General features: G+C 44.8%; 1 protein-coding gene and 1 long non-coding RNA gene across 4 annotated transcripts in view; one reads left to right on the forward strand and one right to left on the reverse strand.

Annotated features, from left to right (window-relative positions):
* Positions 1 to 4841, forward strand: part of ADAMTS17 (ADAM metallopeptidase with thrombospondin type 1 motif 17) — a 174230-nt gene extending 169389 nt beyond the window's left edge. For both annotated transcript variants that reach the window (XM_053364884.1, XM_053364885.1), the window contains 2 exons: positions 1446 to 1623; positions 4515 to 4841. In XM_053364884.1, coding sequence (XP_053220859.1) covers positions 1446 to 1623; positions 4515 to 4666 — 330 coding nt within the window. In that variant the 3' untranslated portion in view covers positions 4667 to 4841. The remainder of the gene's footprint in view (positions 1 to 1445; positions 1624 to 4514) is intronic.
* Positions 821 to 21572, reverse strand: LOC128401616 (uncharacterized). Of its 2 annotated transcripts, none has more exons than XR_008327489.1 (3): positions 20725 to 21572; positions 5119 to 5172; positions 821 to 1576 (listed from the first exon to the last, which is right to left on the reverse strand). It is a non-coding gene; the product is annotated as an uncharacterized LOC128401616 (long non-coding RNA). The 2 variants fall into 2 exon arrangements; XR_008327488.1 differs by lacking the exon at positions 20725 to 21572 and adding an exon at positions 10938 to 11296.
* Between the last annotated feature and the right edge of the window lie 854 nt (positions 21573 to 22426).

Below are 22426 nucleotides of genomic sequence, written 5' to 3' on the forward strand. Positions count from 1 at the left end.
CAAGGAAAGAGAAAAAAACACACACGCTTGGTGGTTCTTTGTGTACTGAGAAGCAGAGCTGGCAGAAATTGTGGAAAAGGCGGAGGAAACCTTGAATCTTTGCCCTCTCTGTGGGCTCATAGATGCAGACACATAAATGTAGAGGCAGGTAAACATTTGCCGTTTGCAATACAGACCCCCGAGTGGTGTGTATGTGTATCTCCACACAAACATGCATCCATTTTGATTTGATAAAATCTTCATAAACATGAGAGATACTAGTCAAGCAACAGGTAAATTCGTATCCCACATATGACATGGTTTAGGGGCATAATTGTGACTCTTCCACTGACCACAGGCTGCAATAGATCTTTTGCATGCTTCATGGCAGGATCATGCAAACGTGTGTTAATGCTTTCAAACCCTTTTGAAGCTGGGAATAGCTGTGAGAAGGGCTGGGCATTGTCGAGAAACCAGGTCTGTCTGCTTGTGTTGAAAGGACCACCCAGATAGATTTATATGGACCTAGCCCCAAGTGTGAGGATATGGTTATATTTAGTAATGTTAGACTTCCAACCTACATATCAGGAAATGGAGAGATCAAGAACAGCAACAATGGAGAGCATACATGCATCATGTGTTGGCAAGGGAGGTACATTGTATATCACAGTAGGTGTTTAAAGCAACAGGGTCAATACAGAGAAGTGAGAGTTAACAGCCAAATCCTATGTCGCTTCAATTTGTTTCTGCTGCTGTTAGCTGCAAGTTGAGTGGAACTATCAGAACAGCAACCCGGTCGGGGGATTTGCACTTTCCTGGTGGTGCAAGGAAGGCAGCTGAGTCACTTTCCCCATTTGCATGGGAAAATATAACATATCATGTTTATTAGATTAGAAACAACTTGGCAGGGAGATAACTTTTTTCACATTTCACAATAAAAGATGTTGAAGTCACTCACATTGATGTATGTGTGCCTGTGTAAAAGACATTGCAAATTTGTTTTCATAGTGTGCAGATGACTGGAACATGTTAAAAAAAAGTGCAGGATGCACCAGTTCTGACCAGAGGCCCCATTCCTGATTTCCAGTGGTCTTCCACTCCACCCCACCTCACAGACTGGACTGGAGCCTCTTTGTTGTCTCTGAACTGCCACAATAGCTTCTCCCCTTGTCTCAAAGGGTTGTTTCCTCCTCCTCCTCTTCCTGTGGTGTGGGCCCTGCCATGAACGGAGACTGGAAGACTCCTGAGGGACAGGGTTAGCCAGCAGAGCTCAATTGCACAACCTTCTTTAAAGGGAAGCTGTCCAAAAATATTGCGGTTTGAGCATCAGCTAACTGCATTACTTGCCAGGGATTTTCAAAGCCAAATTGGGCATCATCTGATGTCATCCCAAGAGCCTCTCCGCTGTCTTCATGGGCCTTCCGACTGTTATATACAATTCACCAAGGTCACCTTCTCTTCTCCAGTGCTCCTCAACTTGTGGGAAAGGCCTTCAGTCCCGCGTGGTACAGTGCATGCACAAGGTCACGGGTCGCCATGGCAACGAATGCCCTGTCCTCTCCAAGCCTGCAGCCTACCGACAGTGTCACCAAGAGGCCTGTAACGAGAAGATCAATGTGAACACAATTACCTCACCAAGACTTGGTAAGTATGGCTGCATTTGTCACCCTAAAGAAACAAACTCTGAAGCTAGCGACCATTCTCCAACGACTTTGTGTTGATGTGTAGAGTGTCAGAACAGGTATGGCTCGGCAGATTTGCACAGCAGGGTTAAAAGCACCTCAGAGGGTGGGGCATTTAGATCAGGAAAACTGCACCCCTCCCCTACTGATGCTATTCTGATCAATCCCATCTCTGTCCCACCAGCATTACTCTGACTTGAGCCCCCAACATTGCTTAAAAGTGGACAAAAGCAGCAGGAGATCCAATAATGGCTTGTTCTGTAACATCAAGCTTATTTTAGTTATTTCACAATATTTATATGCCACTTGATTATAATAGAACCTCAAAGCAGTTTGCAAAAGGGGAGGGAACAACACTAAAATTATCAGTAAAAAAAAAATCCCAGTTAAAAACACATATTTAAAGCATTCAAACATAATTAAAATCCGCTATAAGCTAAAACCACATTAAAATACTGGGATAGCTTCTACATGTCTGGATAGACTTATTCAGCCACACCAAGTATATTTATATATTTGTTTTATTTCACGTGTATATATGTACCACTTGATTGTAATAAAACCTCAAAGCAGTTTACAAAAACAATAAAACAATAAAAGTAGCCTTTTAAAAGCATTTGAAAGTGGCTATTCAGAACCTTCAAAAAAAGATGCCTGCCTGATGTTGCTGTTCGGCCTTGATTAAATGCAATTAACATGTCTAGGGGTTCCCCCTTCCCAAACAATGTCCATGGAAGGGGGGGGGAACCAGACTGGAAGCCACAGGCAAGGGGGGTGAAGGTTCATATCTTTCCTTTCTTCCACTGCAGTCCTGATGAAACACCCCACCCCCGAAATCACTACTACTCCCAGGAGGAAAGCTTTTGTCTAGTTGATCCTCCTGACACATGTGGATTCCCTCTTCTGTGAGAAGGAAACATTTGGCCTTAATTTGGAAAATGTCCACTTCAAATATTTCCCATGTATGATAAGTGGGAGGTCCCTGGGTATACAGTGCTCTGAACAAACATTTTTAAATGTGCCTGCTAATTGCAAGGGCTACAAACTTGTGTTTAAAAAAACAAAGCACACACACAAGTGAAAATGGAGATTCCCAGGAAGTCAAGTACTGAAGTAAACACCCATCCTAGTTTGCCAGGTCTTAGCATGGTGCTCATGTGTGTATATCAGGAGTGAGGAACCTTTGACTCTCTAGAAGTTGCTGGACTACAACTCCCATCAGCCCTAGCAAGCATGGCCGATGGCCAGGAGTGATAGGAGAATGTCATTCAGCAACACCTGCAGGGCCAAAGATCTCCCACACCTGCTGTATATTATAAAACTCTGAGAAGAGATTCAGCTAGGGCACCTCCTGCATCGCTGATCTGTGCCACCACCTTCCTCCCAGATCAGTAAAGCGAGCCTCTGTGTTCACCTGGCACCAGTAGGGGTGGTGGAAAGGACTGGTGGAGGAGCAGCTTCAGACCCTCCCAACCTTAGACTCTGTATATTTCATGAGAGCTATGGCAGCAGCACAGGGCCTGCGTGAAGTGGTTCAAGTTTCCCAGCAGCTATGACTTACTAGGCAGCCTTAGGCAAGCTTCAGGGTGACCAGGTGGAGATGGAGGAGAAATGTGATCCAGTTGGTATTTAAAGGCAAATCTACCTAATTTTCTCTTTCCATAACAAGATGAGAACAGAAACGCTCCCATCCTTCAAAATTCACAATTCTCATAATTTTGCCATGCACTTCTCCAATCAAGTACTGTACAGTGGTACCTCGGTTTTCGAACATAATCTGTTCCGGAAGACCGTTTGAGTTCTGAAACTTTCGAAAACTGAAAACTCAATAGCCGACAGCCAGGCCTCAGGATCTTGCACTCAGTGGAAGCCGCTTGGCATGTTTGACTTCTGAAGCGTGTTCAAAAACCAAAGCATTTACGGCATTTGAAAACCGAAATGTTCATCAACGGAGACGTTCGAAAACCGAGGTACCACTGTAATGTGTTCAAAAAATGCACATGGCAGTGAAAATTATGCAAGAAAAATGCATTGTATTAGGGAAAGTTGCTTTACAAGAATGTGTACAACGAGGAAAACGCCACAGTAAAATCCTGACAAATTTCCATGAGGGTTCTTTTAAAAATAAATAAATAAATCGCAAACAGATGTCAACAACTGAACTTAAGACTGGGACAAATAAGCGATACAGAATGGATCAGCTGTGCCTAGCTATTCCTCTGCATGACTGTTAGCCCTAGTGCATGCAGGGGGCATCCACGCACCAGAGCCTTGATCATTCTGGCCTGCCTTCCAAGTTTGCTGTAAAGTTTATTCAGGTGATGTGTTTGAAGTTAATTTAACCACACAGGGAAAACACGGCCATAGTTCAGTCCCCAGTTAAAATGACTTGGGGTAAGAGCAGGGGTCAGCAAACTTTTTCAGCAGGGGGTGGACCACTGTCCCTCAGACCTTGTGGGAGGCCGGACTATATTTTGAAAAAAACAACGAACGAATTGCTATTCCCCACAAATAACCCCCAGATGCATTTTAAATAAAAGCACACATTCTACTCATGTAAAAACACACTGATTCCAGGACCGTCCACGGGCCGGATTTAGAAGGTGATTGGGCCAGATCCGGCCCCCGGGCCTTAGTTGCCTGCCTAAGGGTAAGAGGGCTGGGAGGAAACCCTCAAAAACCGCTGCCAGTCAGAATACGAGGCTAGATGAGCTAATTGTTTTTATATGTTCATAAATACAGAGTATTGTGGGTTGTGTAAACCTTTCCCTGTGATCCCAGCCCCTTCCCCAGAAAACTTTTTCTATCTTTTTTTTCTCTCTCTTCCTCCCACCCCACAATATATTCTAAAAGCTGCTCTGACCTACAAGTGCACAGGCGACCAGTGGATGGTATACTGTCGCGTGATTCGGGAGAAAAATCTCTGCCAGGACATGAGGTGGTATCAGCGCTGTTGCCAGACCTGCAGAGACTTCTATGCAAGCAAGATGCAACTGAAAAGTTAATGACACCCGCCTTTTGCTCCTTTAGGGTTTTACAGCTCCTATGTACTGCTTCATACAAAATGTGTCATTAACTTATGGAACTGCCTGCCACAAGATAGTGGCAATAGCCACTTAGCTTAGATGGCTTTTTTTCTTTTTCTTTTAAAGATTAGACAAAATTCATGGGGGGGGGAGGGGATAGCTAAACAGCCATGACAGCAAAATGGAATCCCCCCCCCCAAATGCACAGAGGCAGTCTACCTCTGAATACCAGGTGCTGGTGACCAACAACAGGGGATGGCCATTTCCACCATCGGGCACCAGCGGCACCTGGCTGGCCACTGTTAAAATGTCAAAATGCTTGAATAGATGGACCTTGGCCCAGTGCAGCCAGGAAAAGTTGCAAGCTTGAGGGTAAGCTGCCTACCAGATCTTCAGCAAGCCACTCAGACTTGGTGGATTCCAACACTTACCTAATAGGACTTGAAACTCCTTTTGCAGACCGGATGAACCAAAGCAATCCACGACTGAAAAAGAGAAAGAAAGAAAAATTCGTCTCGAAGCCAATCCTAGAGATTTTTATGATGTTTTGACGTTGCGACTTCCCTCCCCGCCCCCCAGTAATATATAGATTATTTCCAGCCACTGGATGGCTTGCTACCATTTTCCTTTACTTAAAAAAAAAAGGAAAAGATTTGAAAAGTGATTAAATTGACTAAAGTTACATGTACCTCAACAGGGTAAGCCTCTGGCAAATAACTCAGTGTAGATAGAGACATTACTTAATGCTTCAGCCTTTGGCTTCTACGTTCCATTCCCAGCCCGAAAGTGCGGGCGGAGGCCGGGTGGCTTGAAAGCAAGAACCATTAATGAAATGCTTAATTTTTTTTTAAAAAAAGAGGCATTGCTAGAAAAGCTCCTGAAAGCCAAACAGCAGTGGATGAACGCATCTGAAATCTCTGCAGAAAGCTCGCCACAGCTGCTGCCAGCATTCCACTGAGTATAATTTTAAAGGAGTGAAAAGAAGAAGAAAAACGAATCAAGGGCTGACATTCCGCTTCCTCTCTGCCAACATATATTCTCTTTTGCCTTGTTTTTTTTTTTATTAAGGTGCTTTATTTATCCAGTGTTGCAATACATAAATAGAAGACGATTGTAATGATCCCAGGAGACCCAGTTCAACTCAAAATGCTTCATAACTCTACAGTGGTACATCAAGTTCAATCGTGAAGTTTTCCATCAGACCAGTTTCAGTAGCCCAGCTGAGCTGCATAAAAACATGCCTGGCCCACTGCACCCACAACTGCAGCTGCATAATGCACCTCCACATGTGGCACAGAAATTTCAGTGGAAGGGTCAGCGCTAAGCACTGAAAGCAAGTTTTTATGTCCGGCATGGGGAACCTGTGGCTCTCTGGAGGTTGTTGGACTCCAATCTCTATCAGTCTCAGTCATCAGGGCCGGTGGTCAGGAAAGGTAAGAGCTTTAGTCCAGTAACATCTGGAAAACCACAGGTTCCCATTCCTGTGCTGCCTATTATTTTGCAACAAGTCCGGACATCTGTGCGGCGATCACAGTATTAGAATTGATGTGTTGAATCTGGGGGACAGGGGTTAGCAGGAAGAGGGGTTAAATCTTCTCGGCTCTATTATTTTGGGAGAGAATCCTTACTTTATCTCTTCCTGGGCAGAAGGCATATCCCTGTTTCTCTTCTTCCACACCCACACTCCGGTTTGGACATCATTTATCGTTTCCGATCTGGACCAGTGGGGTAGTGCCACAGAGCTGCCCTCCCAACAGCGGCATTGATGTTACAGCTCACCTGGATGGTACAGAGGCAGGACAGGGCTGTGGGAAAGACCCAGCACAGCATCACCAGCACAGCCAATCTGGTTCTCCTACTGCAGTGCTGAACCTTGCTGCTGTCCCACCCCACCAGCCCTCACACTGTTCAGATAAGCAGCAGCGACACCAATGCTGGGAGGACAGCTCTACCCCACCGCCCCAGCCACTCCTGCATTCAGTGGTGGGAATCTTTTCTCCCTCTCTCTCCAAAGAAATAAAACGGAGTAGAAATGTCATTTCTGAGGGTTGCTGTGGAAGACCGATGCAGTTCAGACATTACCTTTCACAGGCTCTATGGCAAGCAGTACTGTAAGCAGAGAGAAGCATTGCCGCTTTCATGGGTGTGCCGATTTAAACATGCTCTGTTAAACAAAGCGCATTCAGGTCAGATGTTTGCATCTCCAGCCACAGTGCTGAAGATTAAGCTGTGAATCTCCATCTCAACACCTTCGCTACGGTGACAAGTAGGTAGCAAATGGGAGGCTTTGCTCCATGAAGCCACTCTGTCCTCCGCAACTCTGTTGACTGGACGGCCAAGTTCATATTAGGACATTCTGACACCCCTAATACAGAAATGGCCCCGAGTTGAAATCAGAACTCACAAAGATCCCTGGATGTGCATTTTGTTTTTGTTTTTAAAAAAGTTCATCCTATGAAAAGACATTGAAATCAATCTACTACACAAATTGGTTTTTTAAAAAAAACCCTCAGGCATGGCAGATGTTGGACAATGAACTGGGTTTTCCAGAGTACGGACCTGGGATCTTATCAAGATGAAAATAAAGATAATGGTGCTCGAAAATTCAGGACCAGCTTCTAACCCTTCTCAAGGCAGTGGGAATGTTTGGATCAAAAGGAGCTTATTCACTCGCTGAGCTCCATTGGTGCTAGCCTGCTTCTGTATTATCAGGTTGTTTGTGGGGCAGGGTTCTGTGGCTCTTTATTCTTTATACATATATTTACAGGCAGGGCTGCAATGATGACTTGGCAGCCATATGCAAAGACACTGTGTAGTCTTGGTGGTGAGCCTAGTACATCCTTCCCCAACTGCCTACCCTCCTGTTGTTTTTGACTACAACTCCCATCAGCTGTGCTCCTATCAGTCCCCAGCATCATATGACTGTGCTGACTGGGGCTGATGGAAGTTGTAGTCTAAAACTTCCCTAAGATGGGGAAAGCTTACACATTTTGGATTGGATGCATTGCTAGACCTACTCAAGAGCACACCCACTGAAATGAATAGACATGATAACTAACTTAGGCACATTACTTTCAGTGGCCCTCCTCTGAGGTAGGCTAACATTGGCTACAACCCTTTGTTTCTTGTCTAGCTTATGGGAGATAACCTCAGATCTAATCCAGAGAGTTTGTGTTGGATTGGGACCAATTGGACATTGGCTGATTGATGGTGTACACAAGTCTCATTGGTGAGTGACTGTGGTAGGAACTCGCTCGGAGTTACTTCTGAATAAACATGCTTAGGACTGCACTTTACTGGGAGACTTGGGTTCAAATCGCTCCTCAGCCTGGAAGCTCACTTGGTGGTCTTGGGGAAGTCAACCTAAACAGGGTTGTTGTGAGGTTACAATAAAACAACCTGACTTCCACTACTCTGTGAGCTTCCGAGACGAGGAATAGGTGATAAAGGTGATATATTCCACCACCACCACCCCGTAAAAAATAAAAATAAAAATTTGCCCAACTTTCTCTGGATTCTATCAAATTTCTCTATAGTGTAGCTACTAATTATCCAATCCAGTTTATCTTGTTGAGTTCACTTGGTGTTGTAGTAGTAGTGCTTTTGGCCTGTTAAATGTCTTTATAGTGTTCCTTATTCTCCTCCTCAAAATCAATCATAGAAAGACATTCAGACTGCATTTCAGGCCTCTTTGCTGGTGTCTCCTAGATGTTATGGCTACATCTAGGAAACTGTTCATGAACGAACCAAACCAACATACTAAGGTGATCCCTGGTCAGATGCTTCTAGTAAAATGATCATCCCATCCTCATTCTGCTTCTGCTCTGTGAGATCAGGCCCATCCCAGGCTGATAGCCTGCCTGTACCCTACAGAGTGCCAGTGTTGTGCCAGGGTTCCTTTCAGACCCCAACCCAGCAGTTCTGTGCTGTGAAAAAGTCTTGTTTGGGATGGAGTGGGTAGCAGGCCGGCCTTTGTGCTAAGAGGACTGGCAGAGAAGCTTCAACTCATTTCCATCACTTTGGCACTGGTCCGAATAGCCAGACCTCATCAGCTAGCTCACAGCATCATGACTTAGGCTGCAATCAAAAGAGCCATGATCCTGCATGCTGAAGGTATCTTTTGCCTTGCACTATGAAATGCCAACCTTGCAGATAAAGAGACTGGGTTGTATGACTGAGAATTAGTTTAGATGGCTTTTTTTAAAAGGGTGTAGACAAATCCATGGGAGCTAGGGCCTAATTGGTGCTAGCAACAATTGCTAATGGAGCCTCTGTACACAGAAGCAGTGTACCTCTAAATATTTTGTGCTGGGGATAAACAACATGGAAAGGGTAGCCCCTTCAAGGCACAGATGGTGTGCCTTCTTGGAGGATCACTGGAAACAAAACGCTAGGCTAGGTCTTCCTTTGACCCAACATGCCACTCTTACACTTATGCTGTATAGCAGGGATGGAGGACTTGTGGTTTTCCCAGTGCAGTTGGACTCTATAATTTCCACCAGTCCCAGCCCAGCATGCCTAACAGGCAGGAAAGATGAGCAATTGAGTCTAGAAACATCTAGAGTGTCATGGGCATGGAAGCCAACTCCTAGTGGTTGAGACCCCTTCAGTCCCCTCCAATAAAATATTAGAGGGGCTTAGTTGAAGAGCATTGGTGTTCAAATGGTTTGTGTGTGCTGTGTCATGTGATGGATTATGCAGGACGGGGCTTACCTGCCCCCCAATATTTTATTCAAGTTGGCACCCCTGGCCATGGGTTCCCACCATCCCTGCTGTACAGTGAATTAAGTGCTTGAAACTGAGGGCAGTTTCCAAAACGGTTGCTGAGATGGTGCAAGGGTTTGTTCAAATAAAATTTGGTTTTGAAAAAGTCTGGTGGGCCATTGCAAGATCTGAAGCAAGGCTGAAGTTCACAACATTTTCTTCTTCACCTTCCGTCTCCTAAACCAGTCCTATTGCCCATCTCCCCATTAAACGCACAGATCTTTTGTCATGTCATTGTGTTTTCCCTTGCACAACCATCTTCCAGCAGTGCAGCAAGTATGCCAGTAAGTGACTTTAATCCTACATTGGATGCAACCTGTTTTCGTGTTGTTGTTTTTTAATTTACCAAGTTTTCTTGGGAAAAGGAAAATCCAGATTACCGTAAATGGGGAGTACAGGCTGCCATTTTGATGCCAGCAATGTTGTGTGTACACTGCAATTAATATGGGTGCATGAGGAGCATCAATGCCACATCAAGCACCCACATACAGTGGCTGTGGCTTCTTCATCTGTACTTACTGTGTACTTACTGTACTTACCTGTTGGTTTCAGTGTAGCTACAGCAACGCCTTTGGTTTGCTCCCTTTGAGCCCGCCCTCTTGGATTTACAAGGGTAGGAATCCCATTGTCTAAAATCCATTTTCTATGTGCTGCTTTTAAGTACTGTACATTTGTAATTGCACAAGTTGTCACATACGGAGTGTAGATTCTCATTATCATATGGTGCTATCTTTTTGTCTTTTGTCTATATGATTTTTTAAAACAAACAAACAAACACCTTTGCAGTTGGATACTGATATTTTATTCTAATGCAAGGTAATAATACCGTGTTACGTTTTTCAATACCAAGTGCAAAAATGTGTGTGTGTGTGTATAGATATAGATATAGATATATTTCCCAGTAATTAATTTCCATATGAACTGTAGCCATTGGTAATATTTCTAATTCCTTGCCCCACCCTACTCTGGTGCTGTAAACAAATAATAATAATAATTCCAGTAAAGCTTAATGCAACAAATTGTAAATTAAAAGAGATCATTCCAATCTGGGGATTTTTTTTAAAGGTTCAACATGTATAAGATAATAACAGCAGCAATAACAACAATAATAAATGTATTTTTTCCATAATAATTGCAAGTCTTGCTTTTACCTGTATCATGCAGACCTGAGTTGCTTCTGGATAGCTTGCTCTGTTGGCACCATGATCCTAAACTCATACTTGCTTTCTCTTGTGCAGAGCGAGTCAGTTCAACTGCATTTCCACCAGGCCAAAATTGTATTTAGCAGTGGCCTCATGGGCAGCCACAATTAAGGCTGCAGAATCCATAACCCACACAAGCCAATGGAACATGATGTGTTATGTGTCATCATTGGCAGCATCTGAAAAAGCATGGACTAAATGGCCCTTTGACTGCTGCAGCCCCACCAGAATATCAGGAAATGAAATCACTTCCTCTGGGTCCTAGCCCCTCTCTACAGTCATACCTCATGTTGCGTCCGCTTCAGGTTGTGTGTTTTCATCTTGTGTCTCGCGGCAACATGGAAGTAGTGGAACAAGTTACTTCTGGGTTTTGACGCTCGTGCATGCACAGAAGCACTAAATCGTGGCACGTGCAGACGTGGCGCTTCTGGATGCGAACACTTTGAGTTGCGGACGTGCCTCCAGGACGGATTTTGCCCGCAACTTGAGGTTCCACTGTAATTGTTATGACGGGGCTCAATTTGCCTGGGGAGTCAGTTGCCAACTGCCCCACAGGCTCAAGCCAGTGTGCTCTGCACATTAGTGGTTAGAGCATCTGCTTTGCATGCACAAGGTCCCAGGTTCAATCCCTGGCATCTCCAAGTAGGGCTGGGAGAGACCCTCTGCATGAAATGCTGGAGAGCCTCTGCCAGTCAGCATAGAGCTGGAGGGACCATTGGCCTGACTTGTTTTAGGTAGCTTCCTGTACTTTTATTGAGGCAGTAAAACACAGTGAAGAATGTTGGTGCTGGCACAGCTGCAAGGCCCTTGTAACAGCCAGAGCTGGACCAAAAGTGGGGCATGGGGAATGGCAACACCCTGAACAATATTACTGCTCAGGCCAAGAGAGACTGGAGATGACTCTTCTCCCACAAACCCAATGCTGCAATCAAACTGTATGTACTCAAAACTCTAGTTACCAACTGAGCACCAAGTGGCAACACTCAGAGCCAAAACAGACCACTGGAGAGGCTACGTGGGAACAGGGTAAAAGGTAAAGGGACCCCTGACCATTAGGTCCAGTCGTGGCCAACTCTGGGGTTGTGGCGCTCATCTCGCTTTATTGGCCGAGGGAGCTTCTGGGTTATGTGGCCAGCATGACTAAGCTGCTTCTGGCGAACCAGAGCAGCATACGGAAACGCCATTTACCTTACCACCGGAGCGGTACCTATTTATCTACTTGCACTTTGATGTGCTTTCGAACTGCTAGGTTGGCAGGAGCAGGGACCGAGCAACGGGAGCTCACCCTGTCGTGGGGATTCAAACCGCCGACCTTCTGATCGGCAAGCCCTAGGCTCTGTGGTTTAACCCACAGCACCAGGGAACAGGGTACAAGTGCCAAATCAGCCCATCGAGGGCAGCCCTAGAAGCTTAGCTGACTATAAGCTCCACGGTACATTAACAAGCTTCACTGCTGGAGAACTACTGCTTTGCTCTTGGAGGTAGCAGCAGCCAGAGACCATCAGTGGAAGAAGTGAGCTGTTCATCTGGCCTTCCTCCACAATTGCTAGAATTCCTCCTCCTCTTGAGGAAGCCACCCTTTTTACACCTTTGGTTGGCAAAGGGAAGCCTGCCCCAGTGCCCCATCTCACCTACGCAAATAGTCTGAGCATATTACACCAATCCTAGCCCGACTGCACTGGCTGCCAGTTAGTTTCCAGGCTCGATTCAAAGTGCTGGTTTCAACCTATAAATCCTTAAACGGATCAGGACTGCAATATCTCAAGAAAAGCCTCTCTCCATATGAACTTTCCCAGACCCTGCCATCTTCATCTGAGGGCTTTTTTCATATACTCCCTCCATGAGAGTTCCAGAGGGTGGCAACATGAGAACCTCTTCTGTGGTGGCTCCCCCTTTGTGGAATGCTTTACCCAGGAAGGCTTGCCTGGCCCCTTCATTGCATATCTTTAGGTGCCAGACAAAAATGTTTCTCAATAACCAGGCCTTTGGCTGACTAAACATTCTATGACCTTTTCAATGTGTTTGTGGGAGGAGGGGCTATTGATTTGTTTATGGTTTTTGAATTACGTATCTTGTGTTATCATTTTGTATTTTTATATTGTGAACCGCCCTGTGATCTTCGGATGAAGGGGGGTATACAAAATTTAATAATATTAATAATCTCCATTCCTCGGTCCAATGCTGCCTTCCCAGCACAAGGAGGCTTCCTGTTCTTGGAGGTATCCGAGGTACTAACCGAGGCAGCCTCCCATCGAGGCTATAAAACAGCAGCAAAACACAACAGGCCTTGTCCAAAGGTCGCTCTCTATTAACACATCATTAGCCTTGGAAGAGTCCATCATGCGCAGGAGCCAGATGAGATTGTAATTGTTGAACTCCCTAAACAACAAAAGGCCTGTGGGGGCTCCCTAGGAAGCCAAGAGGCATTGCATTAAGTTGGGAGGGTGAGAGAGAATTAATGCTGTAATAGGTTTGGCTGGAGGCATTGGAGACTTCTGCCAATAAACGCCCTCCTGTAATTCTGAGCTGCATCTACAGTGGGTCTGGCAGGTACAACCAGCATAGGATCGGATGATTTCCAAGGGACAACAGCTCCGTGTACCTTCCCTCTTGCTTCCAGCTCCCTTTGGAACAGTCTTCTATTGAGTTCATCGGGGACAGGCAAAACCAGACCATTACAGTGCTTCAAAAAACAGTGCCTGAATAAGAATCCCAGGGCGGCTGGGGTTTTTTGTTTTACTTTTTAGAGCATAGCAATCGCTCCTCAGTCCTCGGAGTCCACCTGTTCCCTCCACTCACTCTCAAGTCTTCAGAGAAGCTGACGGCTTTACCAGTCTCTTGAGGGTTTACCAGCAAGCCAGTCTGACTGTTTGTACATTAAGAGGTTTTCTCTGGATGGGAATTCCTTTCCAGCAAGCCAGATAATGGAACACCTTCTCATTTCAATCCCCAGAAATGCAGCTGAGCATTACCAGCCTCCTTAAAAACAAAACAAAAACCCTTAAGTCTAAAGCTCTTTAGAACTGCTCCCTTGGGTAGATGAATCAATCAAGGTTTTTTTTACCTGCAGATAAAAATGTACACAAAATCTGTAGGGCTGGCAAAAAAAAAAAAAAGATGCTGGCATTTTAGCTTTGAGAGTGTGAACCAAAGCCACAAGTTCCCCTTGTGGCCAACAAGTCAAACAACCCACTGGGAGGAGAGCTGTGGCTTGGTGATAGACTATCTGCTTTGCCAGTAATAAGTCCCAGGTTCAATCCCTGCCATCTCCAGGTTGGGCTGGGAGACACTCTCTGCCCGAAACCCTGCAGAGTAGTTGCCAGTCAGGGTAGACCAGGGGTGGAGAACCTCCAGGCTGGAGGCTAATCTTGGCCCACCAGTGAATCCAGTTTGGTCCACAAAGCCATTATCCTCAAAGCATGCCCATCTGCCCTGATGAGGTCTGGGAGGCCAGGATTTAATCCTGTGTTGGCTGTGTGCCATGTTCTAAGCAGAGAACCGTGTTGTGTAGTCAAGGCAACCCCTGCTCATCGACTGATGAGTGAAGATTAAAGCACTTCTCAAAAGTGCTGTTTGAAACAGTTCATGCGTTTCTCCTGAGAGGAGGCAAGAGAAGTGTACAAACTGCTTCAAACAGCACTTTTGAGAAGTGATGTAAAGCAGTCCCCACACTCCCATTTCAACTGAAATGTTGAGTGCAGGGGCTGCCTTACAGCGCTTCGCAAAAGCACTGTTTGAAGCAACCCCCCCTTCATTTAAAGGAGAAGGGGGGGCTGCTTCAAATAGCACTTTTAATATTAGACAAGCACCATCTCTGTTGTCTTTTTGGCACCTACCACAGACCTTCCTCTTTCACTAAGCCTTTTGAAGGTTGTATCTGTAGTGGAATTGTCTTTGGATGTTTTTATTGTTTTATCTTTTGTGTGTTTAATGCCCTGGATTCTTTGGAGAGGAAGGAGTAAGAGGGGTATAAGTTTAACTGATCGATTGACAACAACAACAGCAACAACAACATTATTATTAAAAGCCAATGACTTCAGTAGAGATCCTGTAAAAAGGTCTGTTTCCCATAGACAGTTAAGTCAGAAACAAGAAATCTAGTAGCTAGACAACCTACATTAATACTGGGTCCTAACCTTTGCCAGACAAACTTACTTGGAGGAGACTTTCCAGTTTTCTTTAGAAGGCATTTGTTATGCAGGCAGCAAAGCTGGAGTGCGAGCTGTCACTTGGCCCAGCTCCGCCTGCATTTTCTTGAGCCACGCACATGTCTATATCATGGGACTCCAGGAATTTCCTCCAGCTCTCAGATGGAGAGTGGAAGCTGCTGGCGGGACAGAAGCACTCTGTCCAACAGACTTGCTCCATGACCTAAAAAAATGCACAGGTGGTTAACAAAACTTCAGCCATTTCTCTCTCGCTCGCTTGCTGTTTTACAGCCTGCAAATTCATTTGCTTCCCCACACGTTTCTCCCTGGCAAAAACGCATAAGGTGCATCCAAGACAAGTCTACTTTCTTTTCCATGAATAATTGCAGTCGCCAGTTGCTCCAGCAGTAATTATTCAACTTTGAGGGTAATTAATACATGCTGTGCCTTGCAAAGCTGCCTTATACTCAGTCAAGACCATTGCTCCAATCAGCCTAACCCAGTGCTGATGAACAGCAGCTCTCTGGTGACCTGAGCAGAGATTTCCCTCAGCTCTGCTGTTAGAAATCCTTTTGTTGAGATGCCAGAGCCGCCTCATTCCTCTTTTTATCTAGCAGCGACATATCACAGCAAATTTCCCAAATGCTCTTGGGTCCTCTGCAGTCTCCTTCTGGAAGTGCCCACTGCAGCCCCCTCCAAGCTTCAGGCTCTGTAATCTGACTGCAATGCCATGCTTCTCTCAGAAGAGAAGTCTGGGGACGGAGGGAGGGAAAACCAGTTGCATCTCAAAAACCAGTTGCATGACTACTTCCCCATTCCTTGATTTTAATAGGGACACTACATCACTGCCCGTTAGCTACACTTCTTTGAACAGGGACAAGCATACTTATGAGATAACTTGCATTTGGTCACATGGCAACCGTCCTAATCTCTCATTTTGCGATGTTTGGTCTCAAACAATAATCAAATTATTACTGACAGTATAACTGAAGGTTCCAACAAAACAGGACTAATGATATGTGCGCACACATGTAGGTTTATTAGAAGTTGGGCTCAGCAAAGCAAAATATTTCCCTATCACCTCCCACATTTTTAATGCTTTATTGTTAATTGTTTTATTTCCTGCTAGTTACATCTCTTCCCTGCTTCTCTGTAGAAGAGGTTCAGGCAACCTTTAGCCCTCCAGATGTTGCTGACTACAATTCCCATCAGCCCTGATCATTGGCCATACTTGCTGAGGTTCATACTTGCTGTAGTTCAGCAACACCTGGATGGCCAAAAGTTCCCCATACCCAGTGGTGTGCTGTCAGGAGACTAGGCTAGTCCCCTAAATGTTCCCCATAAATTAGAGTATTAAAGTATTAAATCCTGGTGCCTCCTTCCCAAAGCCTAGGACTCATCTGCCTGGCTTAGGGAGGGAGGCACAATACTTCAACATGGTCCAAGAGCCACCTTCCCAAAGTCCACCCAGATTTGGGAAGGAGGCAAAAGGGCTCTAGCATCCTGTCCAGCTTAGGGAGTCATGATGCTCTCGCACACAATGTCAGGACAACATCACACACATGATGTCCCCAACATCACCCTTGCAAGCTGGCGCCTCTGCCAATAACTATACCCCTAAGAAAAATTTCACTGCATGCCACTACCCTACCCATACCCTATCCAGAACATAGATCTAATGCAGGCTACAGATCAGCAAAACTAACACCACTAAAACTGTCATAAAAGAGCATTGCAGAACTGAGGTTGGGCTAAATTATTCCCAGGATCATCACCAACAATATGATTCAGTAGTTGTAAGACTGGGGTTTGGAGAAGAGGAGGCCCACTGAAATGGTCAGACCCATTTCTTTTGCTAAGCCAACAGCCTTACGTACGCAATTCTACTACATAACTTCTTTTGTTACGAAAACAAGGGGCAATTTGTTGCCAAAGAAATAGAGGGTACTTCGAGGCAGGCAGCTCCTTCAGTCAATTCTTTTTCCTGCGTAAGCTGTATGTGGAATTGCTGTTGACTTTCCACAGCCTAACCTGGTGATGCTGGCATGGGGGGGTCTTTGCATGCAAATCATGCGCTCGACTGCCACAAGTCTCGAGTTTGGGCCCTGAGGGGAATTTGGAGATGGCGAGGTCAGGGAAATCAGCCAGGAGGCTGGCACCACCGCTTCCAGCATATGCTACCTCAGACTTCTTAGAACCCTATTTTGGCATTTAATGGTATATGAAGTTGTAAAATAAATAAACAAACCCACCTAATGGTAGGGCCAGCCCCAAGGACAGGCTTTGTGGCAAACAAAGCTCTTGACTTTCAAAATCTCGTCCCTTTGCAGCCTTCTTCAGCGAATGGTAGGACCACTTCTGCCAACACTCCCATTTGAGGTGGGGATTAGGTATTTCCTGAGTGGTGTCTGAGCACCACTCAGGCATCTTTTCTTGTGGCCCCTAATTACACAGATCCACCCTGACCCTATTTCGTCTCCTCAGCAGCAGCTGTACCAATTTGTGACCAGAATATATAGTGGAAAACAGGGCTTATTACATTCACAAGGAGCTTGTGAGGAGACATTTTGTTATAATCTATGGCAACAGCATCACCTGCTGACTAATTGTTAAATTGCTCCTTCAACGTTTTCATCCTGAGGGAAAATTTGCACCTTGCTTGAGGGAAATTTTCCCTTGAGATAAAGGACACTTGTCAAAAAGAAAATAAAGGATACTCATCAAGTTATATACACATCACAAACACAACAGTGAACTGGAATCACAACCAATACTTTGCCAAATTTTATGCCTTAAATAACCTGTTACCGAATAAGGCAAATAACTATTGTACCCAGAATCACTGAGTGGGATGAGATGTAAAAATTCCAGAATTTTGAAGCCATGGGGGAAGCGTTTGTATTTCCCCCTCCTATTCTGTTCTCGAGGGGGCGATTTTAAAAATGCAACCCTTACTTCCTTATCAAGCCTAAATTTATATTTCTGTTTTAACAACGTGAAATGCATCATATCTAAGTTAGTTGTTAATAATAATAACAACCAAATATTAAATGTAAACATTTAATATTTGGTTGTTGTTGATATTATTATTATTAATTAAATTTGTATACTGCCCTTCATCCACAGATTTCAGGGTGGTTCGTAACATAAAAATACAGAATAAAACCACAAGGTGCACAATAAAAACAAGAACAAAAATAAACAAAACAATAACCTCCGCTTAAAATGACACAGAGTCTATGTCAGAGACTCTCAATCAGCTAAAGGCCTGGTTGAAGAGGAACATTTTCGCCTGGTGTCTAAAAGTGTACAATGAAGGCGACAGCTGAACCTCCCTGGGGAGAGCATTTCCAGAAACAGGGAGCCACTGCAGAAAAGGCCCATTTTTCATGGAGGAGGCACCCAAAGAAGGGCCTCAGGTGGTGATTGCAGAGTCCGTGTCCTTGTCGGGTCAGCAAGCAGGACGTGTGAGCAGCAGTGCACTTGTGATACCCATCTAATGGCATTCCTCCAGCAATGGAAGTAGAACATAGCCCCCGTTGGCTAGTAGTCATTCATAGCCTCATCTGCCATGAATCTTGCACTTCAACTCCCAGCAACACCCAGAGGGGCTCAGGCTCTCTATTCCATTCCTGACCTCAAGATCTATCCTTTAATATGAGTGCCGTAGAATATCCAACTATAGATAAAGAAATACAAGGAGGAGAACATCCGACATTGAATCTGCTCCCCCAAGGGATAGCCCCACTGATCCTCTGCGACCAATTCCAGTCAGGCTGGCAGACTGCAGTTCTAAACACCCTCCAGAAACTGGGTTTTCCCCTCAAGCCCTTCTAAGCCTGGGCTTGGGCCAGGCAAAAGCCACGGTCAGGCAAAGAAGGAAGAGGACATAGGTAGGGTGTATCTGGTTTGCTTGCACAAGTCCAATCCCTGGCATCAGGTAGGGCTGGGAAAGACCTCTGTTGATAGCCAATGTGGTGACCTCCAGATGCTATTCGACTGCAATTTCCATCAGCCCTGATCATTTGTTTATGGTATCTCGGACTGATGGGAGTTGTAGTCCAATGACATCTGGAGGCTTCCACCACACTGGCTACCCCTGGTGTAGACAATGCTAACTTGGTATAAGGAAGCTTCATATGTTCTTCTAAGTGCAGCAAGAGATGGCAAGCCTGTTGTCCTTCACTAAAGCTAACCTGTTGTCCCATTAGACCAGTGTTTCCCAAACTTGGGCCTCCAGCTGTTTTTGGAATACAACTCCCACCATCCCTAGCTAGCAAGGGATGATGGGAATTATAGTCCAAAAGCAGCTGGTAACCCAAGTTTGGGAAACACAGCATTAGACAAAGCAAAATATTAAAAATTGCAAAAAAAAACCCCACATACGCTAAGTGCCAGAGGTTACCAGCACAAAAGGATTATAAAAAGACCTCCCTTTCACTGGCCACCTTTGAGTTCTGAAAATGCCTTGACTCTTTGCCATTGATCTCGTTAAGAGGGATTCCCACATGGCCAACTATGATGAAAAAGACAACCTGCCATCTCACTAGGCTCCGCTTTTTATTAATCCCAGATTAGGAATCAACGTCGAAAGTAATAATCACTCAAACGATTTATGGGTTGCAATATCTAATTGTGCAAGTACTGGACAAAGCTTTCAAGTTGGATGCCAATTTGAACAGCTGCAGCCTGAGCCTTGGCTGGAGAACACCCAAGTGTTTTTAGAATGATATATGCAAAACAAAGGGAAGTCCAGTCTAGGGCTCTGGAGAATTATCATTATAACAGTTATATATAGGGAGGCAGGACAAATCTGACTCAGTTTGGATTTAAAGGCAAGCCCACTTAATTTGTACTTTCCAGAATAATACACAAACCAAAATGCAGCCATCCTTCAAAATTCACACTTCAAATTTTGCAAGGCAGTTCTTTAGTCGAGTAAAGTGTGCAAAAAAATCATATACCAGGGTAAAGTGTGCATACAAGTGAAAACAGCATACAAAAATGCATTATACAATGGGAAATTGTTTTGTGAATATTACACAAAATTGCATACAAGAATGTGTATATTAGGAGAAATTTGCACTAAAATGCTGGTGCGTTTTCCATGTGGACTTAAAAAACAATAGCAGCAAAGAGATGTGGAAATGTGGAGAACTGAATTAAATATTGGAAAAGTGAGAAACAGAGAGAAACAGAGACTGACAGATTCGTCTACCTTTTATCCTGCTTCATCCTCGTGACAATTATGTTTTCGTTTATTTTAAATACTGATGAACTGCTAGACGTTTAGAAGTATCATAGAACATCATACAACAAAGCAGGTAATATAAGGTTCCAAAAAATGGAGACAAGTTCTTATCAGTGAATAGACTTGCTCATCTAGTAAGGCCTGGGTAATTTTTTTAAGGTGTATGAATAGAATGAAAACTATGCCTGTCTAATTTTGAGAGAAGATGTGCTCCACAGGGCAGCTGCACTAAAGGTTTAGTCTGAAAAGTCACACATCGTATTGTATTTTTGTCAAGTTGCCTTGAGACTTTTTATTGTAAAAAGCAACTGATGAAATGAAATCTAATGAAATGAATAATAATAATAATAATAACAACAACAACAACTTGGGTCCCAAAACAAACTGAGTCCCAAGTTTGTTTAGTTAAGAGCATGCCTGCTTTGGCCCAAAACCACACACATGTGATAACACATGTGAGGCTGTCAGTAGTTTTGTCACATACAAAATTCTCCATCCAAGGAACATCTTATTAAAACTCAGACAGAGAGAGAGAGAGAGAGAGAGAGAGGGAGGGAGGGAGAGAGAGAGGGAGAGAGAGAGAGAGAGAAAGAAAGAAAGAAAGAAAGAAAGAAAGAAAGAAAGAAAGAAAGAGCGAACCAAGGTAAACAGACCGGTGCCAAATTTACATACCTCGCTCAAATCAGCTTCTCCCCAGGCAGTGATGTTGCGATAGCTGGAATTAATTCACCGCGGAGGGACACATATCCCCTGTGTAGAAGGTTAGATTGCAAGGTCTTTGGGGCAAAGATCTTTCAACTTGCATGTTTAAGCGCCTTGCCCATGAATGTTGCTCTATTAAAAAAAGAAAGATTTCAAGAGAGGAAAGACAGAAAAGCCTATTTAATCCTTTGCCAACCTGGTGTCATCCAGATGTTTTGGATTACAACTCCCATTAGCCCCAGACAGCACGCAGACCCAGTTGGGATCCAGAACATCTGGAGGGCACTGGGTTGGCAAAGGCTGGTCTAATGCATGCCATATTGTTTGATCCAGACCAAAGCCATGGGCGATGCACAATCAGTTCCAAAACAACAGGGTGTTGTTCTCCAGCTCTGTGTCTGAAGTCTGCTGCTAAAACCTGAATTGTTCTTTTGATCAGCAAAAGACTCCTAATAGCCTGGCCAATTGCATGGTCCAACAATGGCAGAGGCCAAGGAGAACCCAGCTGTACCAAGCCAAGGGCCCATTAGGCCAGCACTCCATTCTCACAGTGGCCAAGCAGATGTCTCTTCAGAAGCTCACCAGCAGAACCAGGGGCTCCCAGAGGGTTTATGGGGCCTGAGGCATGTGCAACTTGGAGTTCCCCTACAAGAACTCAAGAATGTGTGTACAAAGGGAGGCATGTGAAAATTATTGCTTGCATGGACTGTGTGCGAGAAGCAGAAATCTCGCACGCAGCTCTTGGAAAAAGGAGGGCCATTCACTGGCAATAGCTGGCACAGTTTATATCGGACACAAGCTGGAAGAACATAGTAAACGTGTACAGTGGTACCTCTGGTTACGTACTTAATTCATTCTGGAGGTCCGTTCTTAACCTGAAACTGTTCTTAACCTGAAGCACCACTTTAGCTAATGGGGCCTCCTGCTGCTGCCGCGCGATTTCTGTTCTCATCCTGAAGCAAAGTTCTTAACCCGAGGTACTATTTCTGGGTTAGCGGAGTCTGTACTGTATCAAACATATGCGCCAAAATTAGAAAGCAAGGAACAAAATTAAGTTAGAAACACTTTCTGTGTCTAGGTGCATGCAACAGGAATTGCAGGTCTAAGCAAAGTCTTCCTTGTCTTCACTGATGCAAAGTTATCCTGACTTGAGAGCCAGTGCAGTGTAGTGGTTAGAGTGCTGGCCTACGACCTAGGAGCCCTGGGTTCAAATCCCCTGCCTTTCACCAGCAATATGGAGAGAATGATACTGGACTATTTTACAGCCTTGTTGCAAATTTACTAAACTGATTTTAGGCCTAGGGCTTGGAAAGTCCCTGGGGGTTCAGACCTGCGTGACCTCACCCAGTCGCTGTCTCCCAGCCTTACCTACCCCGCAAGGTTGTTGTGAGGCTAAAACGGGGAAGGGGAGGAAAAACAAGGGCACCCCCTTGAACTCTTTGGAGGAGGTAAAGGTAACAGGATCCCTGACCATTAGGTCCAGTCGTGACCGACTCTGGGGTTGCGGCACTCATCTCGCTTTATTGGCCGAGGGAGCCAGTGTACAGCTTCCGGGTCATGTGGCCAGCATGACTAAGCCGCTTCTGGCGAACCAGAGCAGCGCACGGAAACGCCGTTTACCTTCCTGCCAGAGCGGTACCTATTTATCTACTTGCACTTTGACGTGCTTTTG

Source organism: Podarcis raffonei, chromosome 14, assembly GCF_027172205.1.
Source record: "Podarcis raffonei isolate rPodRaf1 chromosome 14, rPodRaf1.pri, whole genome shotgun sequence".
Lineage (NCBI taxonomy): Eukaryota > Metazoa > Chordata > Lepidosauria > Squamata > Lacertidae > Podarcis > Podarcis raffonei.